General features: G+C 46.4%; 1 protein-coding gene across 1 annotated transcript in view; it reads left to right on the forward strand.

Moving 5' to 3' along the window:
- Window positions 1-7,995, forward strand: part of SERAC1 (serine active site containing 1) — a gene marked incomplete in the record, with an annotated part of 69,002 nt that overhangs the window by 56,973 nt on the left and 4,034 nt on the right. Inside the window, 4 exon segments of the mRNA XM_027774689.1 lie at window positions 1,850-2,000; window positions 3,499-3,640; window positions 5,897-5,991; window positions 7,363-7,460. Of these exon segments, the coding sequence (XP_027630490.1) occupies window positions 1,850-2,000; window positions 3,499-3,640; window positions 5,897-5,991; window positions 7,363-7,460 (486 nt within the window).

The following is a 7,995-nucleotide window of genomic DNA, read 5'->3' on the forward strand; positions in this document are numbered from 1 at the left end:
GTGTGTGCTCGCCAGACAGACAGAGAGAGACAGAGAGATAGAAAGCAAGAAATCACTCCCCAGGAGGGATGGCCATGCCGCAATCCCTTCTCCTCCATTCTCCTCTTGGGATCTTGGGCACGCACGCACATGCGCCTGGCGTGAGTTTTAAACCACCGGGACCGGGACTCGAACCGTGGTCGACTACGTGGGAGTCCAGCGACATAGCCATTACGCTAACTGCTGGTTCTCTATACTTGTATATTTCTTTAGGTAGACTCTTTCCTTTAATCTTTCTCACTTTGTCAGAGGGTACATGTGCTCGCCCGAGGCAGAGAAACAGATGGAGAGAGGAAGAGGGAGAAAGCACCTTACAATGGGGCTAGTCATGCTGCAGTCTCTTCGCCATTTCTCCATCCCACAGAGATTTAGGGTACATGGGAACACATGCTAGGCATGTTTTTCAAGTTACTGGACTTAAACAGCATGGCTGGCCATGTGGGATCTGAAGCATCTTTTGGATTAATAAATGCTGGCTTCCCACATCGCAGTGATTCTTAACACTCTTGTCATGAAGAGTGGGAGAAGGATGAAGAAGAGCTGTCATCTCTCCAGTGCCTGCTGGGCCTGCTAAGAGGCCTGGCATTGGGACCAGCAGTTAGCATAATGGCTATGTCGCTGGACTCCCATGTAGTCGACTGCGGTTCGAGTCCCGGACCCAGTGATTTAAACTCACGCTGGGCGCGGGTGTATGTGTGTGCTCAAGATCCCAAGAGGAGAATGGAGGAAGGGATTGCGGTGTGGCCATCCCCCCCGGGGGGTGATTTCTCTCTTTCTGTCTCTCTGTCTGTGTCTTTCTGGTGAGTGCACGTGTCCTATACCAAACCACCCCCAAACAAAAGAGGCCTGGTGTTTCCACATACACCAGTTCATTAAAGCCTTCGTCCAGCTCAGAGCTGCTAAATAACTAGACTGAGGTTCTATACCAAGTAAGTGGGAACAGAAATCTGAGACCAAGCCTATCTGACCTCAAGAACCATGTTCTGCTTTTATTTTAAGTTATAAGATATTATATAAATAGTTTCTTCTTTAAGGACTTCAGAAAATAGATTTAGCAAAAAAGTTAAATTTTCCTTTTTTATAGTACCCCCTTCTCTATCTCCTTAAGAGGTTTAAGTTTCTATTTTTAGATTTATTAGTTAATAGTGTGGTGTATTTTCCCAGATCTTTGTGTATTGTGTATGTTTTGCACACAAGTACATTCATACATATTTACGTACATAAAATAAGTCATAGTGTAGGTAGTATTGCTCACACCTTTTTTATTGGGTCATTGGGACAGGCATGACACGTTTTCGCATAGAAAAATACTTCATGACTGTTTCAGCGACCCGATAGTTGCCTCCCTTTAAACAATAGTTTTTCCTTCAATCCCAAGTTTTACAAGACTTCATCTGTTAAGCGAATTCAGTATCAGGCAATATCATCCTCACCTATGTTAAAGGCTGCTAGTGTGGTTAGTGATTAGGATGAAGGAACTAGTGTTAACTCACTACGTTTATAATTCTCCCTAAAAGCAAAGCATCATGGTATAGTGTTCCCTTTCTGATCTCACCACTAGTCTCTGCAGTTTGTGGTAGATTTTGTAAATAAACAACATGCCTCTTGAGGTTCCCAGTGGGCACAGAGCTGGGGAGTGCCGTGCTGTGGGGCTCAGGGGGTCTTGGGGCACAGGGACATGGAGGGGATGGGCTTCTCCACCTAGTACAGGCACCCGGGCCTCTCTCTCCCTCCCTTTTCAGTTCGAGCCTCCCTGGGCCTCTGGGAGGAGCTCCCATCAGTACTTAGGAGACAGTGTTCTTCTCCCCAGGCTGGGTCTCCGTAATGGCAGAAGCAATGAAGTCTCACCACATTATGGAGGCTTCCCACGCTGCCAGAACCCTGGCTAATCTAGACCGAGAAACCGTGTCGGAGAAGTACCAGGATGGCGTGTACGTGCTGCATCCCCAGTATCGAACCAGGTAGGAAGGCAGGACGGAGTCGCCGGGGCTCCCTTGGGAAGGTAAACCTAGAGGGCTTAAGTTTGGAATTGGTTTCTACATACTTCAGATAAGTTAAATACCTTATACATAAGTGAAATACTGGGTTTCCTGTCCGTGATGGTCCCCAGAGAATTGAGGTTTGTTGTGAAAATGAAGGAGGGCCAGCTGGCAGTGCAGCAGTAGAGCACAGCTCGAACCATGCTGGATCTATGCGGAAGGTCCCAGGATCGATCCCTGCTTGACCCCGACATGAGAGAAAGTGAGAAAGCAAGCCACCAGGTCTGGGATTCAAACCTTGGTCAGCCATGTGGGAGTCTAGCACCCTAACCACCATGCAACCTGCTGGCTCATAGCAATAACTTTTTTTAAAAAACAGAATTATTTAATTTAATTTTATTTATTCACTCATTATTATTATTATTATTATTATTATTATTTTATTTGACCAGAGAGACAGAGAGAGAAAGTAAAAAGCAAGCCACCAGGTCTGGGACTCGAACCATGGTCAGCCACATGGGATTGTCCAGTGCCTTAACCACCGTACAACCTGCTGGTCCCTAAATTTGATAACTATCAGTAGATTGCCTGATCAGTTACAATTTGTGAATAATTATGGCAGTGTATTTTATTTGTATATTATATAATTCTGTACGCTATAGTTTGCAACTAATATGCTGTGTACGGTTTTTAATGTCATATCCAAAGAATTAAAGTATTTTGAAATCTCACTTGCTCTATTTCTAATAAACATTATTTATTTTCTTTTATACATTTTTGAAATGCATATTGACTTTGAAACCATCAGAAAAGTCATGATGGATTTTTCTGTTTTTCTCTGCAAAAATGTGTCATGACTTTTCTGATGACCGAATATGTGAGTATATTCTTATCTGATTTCTGAAATACTTTTATTGATTTGTGGAATGCTCTCATGGAATCCCTTTTTATGTGATTTTTTACTTACTCATGATAGAGCACGTGCAGGCATATGTGAGAGAGGGAGCAGAGGTAGACCTGGAACAGGAACCTGGCTGTGAACCTTCTTCTGCCTCCTCTGGGCCCACTACAGTGTCACTGCCCGGCCTGTTTCAGGCTCACTGGGCTGGGGATTCGAACCTTGGTCTCCATGTGGCATCCTTCTTTTCTTGAGCAGCGTGTCAGCACATGCTTTGGAGGCGGCCCGTTCCTTATAGAATCCTTTAGGAGGTAATTTTAGTATGACATCTGTTGCCTGAGGGGCCACTGCACTCATTACCAGTGACTGTGGCTGGGATGGCTCCATTTATGTGGAGAGAGCAGGGAGCACTCTGTCTGTTTTTGCCAAACTCCTCCTAGGGTTCCTCAGCCACCTGGACTTATAGCGTGCCTTCGTTGTGTTTAAGCCTGCTAAAGTGCCGTCCAAGACAGTGCTGCGTGCGTTCTTGCCAGAGCAGTAATGCATTTATTCTGCTTCTTTCTAAAATCTCTCCTCTATTAGTCAGCCCATTAAAGCAGATGTCCTTTTTATTCATGGCCTTATGGGAGCAGCATTCAAAACATGGCGCCAGCAGGATAGTGAGCAGGCTGGAATTGAAAAGACCCTGGAGGATGAAGACAGGTACACGACATGCTGGCCCAAGGTAAGGCAGCAGCCACCGCATCCCAACACGCCACAGCGTCACCGGCTGTCGGATACCTCCTTGTGACATGCTTGTTTTTTTACTGAGATTTTGTTTTCCTATGAATCCCTAGGGACACTTAGCATGCATATGTTAATAGCTAGTCTTGTCACCCTGGGCCATGTGGTTTCTCCTTAGGGTGCAGTCTGTGACCCCGAAGGATGCCACACTTAGTGGAAGTAGGGGCAGGACCCAGCTATGGTGCAGGCAGTAAGGATGCTGCTCCTGGGGCAGAAGCCCGTGGGAAGGCTCCAGGTTCCTATCCCAGGCCCACCAGAATATGCTGGGTGTATCCACGGTCAGACCCATGACCCTGGCTTGCTGGACTTGGGTGAGGATCATGGCATGAAGATCCTGTCAGGAGTATGTGTCTGTCTTACGAGGGAAAATAAACAAAAACAACGGAGAAGAGCCAGCATTAGTTCATTTCCATTGAAGCATAATACAAAATACATAATACATATGCCTGCAAAAATAGGCGTAATTATATTAAGAATAGTGAATTCTATGACTTTAATAATTATACAACTAGAAAGACTTTGAAGAAGTAATTCTACTTGGCATCTCTTTGACATTGTTTCTTCCAAAGAGCCTTAACCCTGCAAACGCATCCATTGGATGAATTTATCTAAAGCTCATTAACATCGGTGCTGTATGGGACATGTGAATATTTTTGAGGCTGTGGTCCACTGCTTTTTATTTTTCAATGCCCAGGGCTCATGTGCACATAAGAGACAGAGAAAGCACCCCATCTCAGTGGGATCTCAATCACACGGCAGTCCTTTCTCCAGTGCGTCATCCCTCCAGGATCCTGGGCATGCACATGTGTGCCCACTGTATTTTCCAAGTCACTGGGGCTGGGACCCAAGCCTTGGTCTGCCATGTGGGATCTGGCTTACGTGTGCAGTGTTTACCCACTATGCTATGGGGCCAGCCCTGTCCCACTACTTCTTACTCACTTCGTAAATAGAAGGAATGGTTTGGGGGCTAGCAGATGGCATGGAGGCTAAGGTGCTAGATCCTATGTGGTCAGCTGCACAGTTCAAATCCCGGACCCAATGGCTCAAGAATCATGCTGGGTATGTGTGCGTGTGTGTCCAAAATCCCGAGAGGAGACTGGAGGAGAAGAGATTACAGCATGGCTGCTACCCCCCCCGGGGGGGTGATTTCTCACTTTCCCTCTCTGTCTTTCTCAAGTGCATGCGCCCTATAGCAAAAACTAAAAGAAAGAAAGAAAGGTTTGCACTTTCTGTCTGGTGTCGCTGAAGTACTGAGCATAGACCCGGGTTTGCAGAGACAGACCTGAGTGCCATCGGTGTCTGAATTCTCCGGTCTAGATGCCAACCATTAGACCATACCATCTCACATAGCGTACTAAATACTTTTAATTTGATTTAGTCTATAAAATACAAGCCTTGCTTTTGGCTAGAGCAGATTTAGATCGAAATATTCTCTTAAAGCCATCATTGGCCTTATACCATAAGTATTTATTGATACCATGTTACTACTATAGACATAAAATGCTATAACTGTTTTTTTAGAGAGATATTTTTGCTATAGGGTACATACACTCACCAGAGAGACAGAAAGCAAGAAATCACCCCCCGGGGAATAGCCACGCCGTAATCCCTTCTCCTCCAGTCTCCTCTCAGGATCTTAGGCACACATGCACACATGCCCAGCATGAGTTTTAAGCCACCGTGTCTGGGACTTGAACCACAGTTGACTACGTGAGAGTCTAGCAACGTAACCATTACGTCACCTGCTGGTCCCGCCACCACTGTTTTTATAGTCATCTTCTAACTTCATTCCAGTGTTGTCTTTAACTAGTTGTCAGTATTGCAAGAGGCCAGGACCAGCAGCTGGAATAATGGTTACGTCACTGGACTCCTACATATGTTTGAGTCCCGGACCCAGTGGCTTAAAACACACTGGGCACATATGCATGCTTGCCTAAAATCCCAAGAGGAGAATGGAGGAGAAGGGATTGTGGTGTGGCCATTCCCCTGGGGGCCATCTCTCACTTTCTGTCTCTCTCTCTCCGGTGAGCACACATACCCTATAGCAAAAATCACTCATAAATAAATAAATAAATAAATAAATAAATAAATAAATAAAGGAGTATTGCAAGAGGTCTTTAATTATAAATTTTAGTTACTAGGGAGTCGTCAGGTGATGGAATTCACGCTAATTCTTATGTACCTCTTATGTTCTCAGACGTGGTTAGCAGCAGACTGCCCTGCTCTCCGGATCATATCCGTGGAGTATGACACCAGCCTAAGTGACTGGAGGGCGAGGTGCCCCATGGAAAGGTAACAGGGAGCTTGAGACCGGGAGGAGGGGCGTGCTCGGGACACAGGTGGATGGATCCCCTGGGAAGGGAAGGATTTTTATCTTTGACTACCATAGACAGGATTCTTTTCTGAAAAACCAACTTAACCTCTTTTTCTTTTTTTTTTTGGAGAGGTTTTTGCTATAGGGCATGTGCTCTCACCAGAGAGACAGAGAAAAGGCGAGAAATCACCCTCCCCCAGGGGGGATGGCCACACCGCAACCCCTTTTCCATTTTCCTCTTGGGATTTTGGGCATGCGCACACACACGCACCTGGCGTGAATTTAAGCCACTGGGCCCAGGACTCAAACTACGGTCGACTACACGGGAATCCAGTGACATAACCTCTTTTCTCTGCCTTTTAGAAGGAGTTAGCTCTAAACAAGGAATGAAATAATAGAATCATTAGCTATATTGTCAAGGCTGGGCCCTGCCATGGCTCATGTACAACTGTTGTTACAGTTAGGGACTGATTCTGAATCTCAGAATGAAAATAGTGTTTTTTGCTTTTGTACGCACAGTCACACCTGCTAAAGGAAGCCGAGAGACACTGAGCAGTGTTGGCTTCCACACTCCTTGGGTCTCCTGGCTGCCAGGCATATACTGCCCCAGGGCGGGGCTGGCCATATGGTGCCCTAGCGCTGGGCCGACTGTATACTGCCCTAGCACGGGCCGGCCGTATACTGCCCTAGCGGGGGGCTGGCCATATGGTGCCCTAGTGCAGGGCTGACTGTAGCTGCCAGCAATTGTTTATTCTCTGATTCCAGAAACTGAGTGGAGAATAGGGATATTCCTAACTCCAAAACATAGTTATGTAGTTTGGTCCAATAAACAAAAGTTCTTGACTTAAAAAATTAAGTAGCAAAATTTGAGAGTTAAATACTGTCTTAGCCCTTTTTTAGAATGTAACAAAATACCTGAGTCTGAGTGAGTAAAAAGAATAGATTTTTTTTTTTTTTTTTTTTTGACTCTCAGTTCTGATGATTGTGAAGTCCCGAGGCTTCCCAGAATGCAGGAGGCAGAAGCTGTAGCGGAGCTGAGTGTGGCCTGGGTGCTGTGACTTTCCCTCGGTTCTGGTCTCGCTCCCTGTGCTTCCACACTACGAGAGCTCAGTCATGCAGGCCCTGCCCTAATCACATTATCACACCCAACGGCCCTAACCTAGGACACCATGAAGGAATTAAATGTTCATTTAATGCGCAGTACAGTCACGTCCCAGTCCGTGGATTTCTGGGGACAGCTAGTTGTCGTCCACTAAGGCCACATTTCAAAACATGAAACATTGGGGAATGATAGCAAATGCTGGGGGATCAGTAGCCTTTGTCACGCATGCTGTTTTTGTCTTGTTCAGAAAGTCCATTGCATTCAGAAGCAACGAACTTCTTACGAAGCTCAGAGCTGCTGGTGTAGGGGATAGGCCAGTGATTTGGATCTCACATAGCATGGGTGGTAAGTCTGGTTCAGCCTGGCAGAGTAACCCCGGGGAAGTTACTGTGAACCAGCGGAAGAGCACGGTACCTCTCCGTTTTACTTAATAGCAGCCCCTCTCCCTCCAGTTAATGTTTTGGCTATGACTAGGCGTTTTTAAGTGATTTCACTCCTCCGATGGTGCTTTTTTCTAGAAGGGGACATCTATCATAGTAACAAACCACATGAGAGGAATTTGGGCTTGGCAGCTGAGTGCCGTCACGCAGTGGTAATGGATCACCACAGAAGCAGTCCCCTTTCTTCCTACCCCACTTCCACCCACCCCACTACTGCAGGGTCCTTTGTTGCCCTACACCCCAGCTCCAGCCCCATAGCTGTGACCTGGCCCCTGCTGTGGCTCTCTGGGTCTTAGTGCCACTCTGGGCAATGTCCCCTCTCCTCCAGCCCACTCTCCCTCAGTCTGGCTCTCAGTCTGCCATCCACCTTGCAGACGACTTTCCCGCCTCCCCCTCCCCCCCCATCTACTATATCTGTGACATGCTCAGAAAGAGCCAGG

This window comes from Tupaia chinensis, unplaced genomic scaffold (assembly GCF_000334495.1).
Source record: "Tupaia chinensis unplaced genomic scaffold, TupChi_1.0 Scaffold000468_1, whole genome shotgun sequence".
NCBI lineage: Eukaryota > Metazoa > Chordata > Mammalia > Scandentia > Tupaiidae > Tupaia > Tupaia belangeri.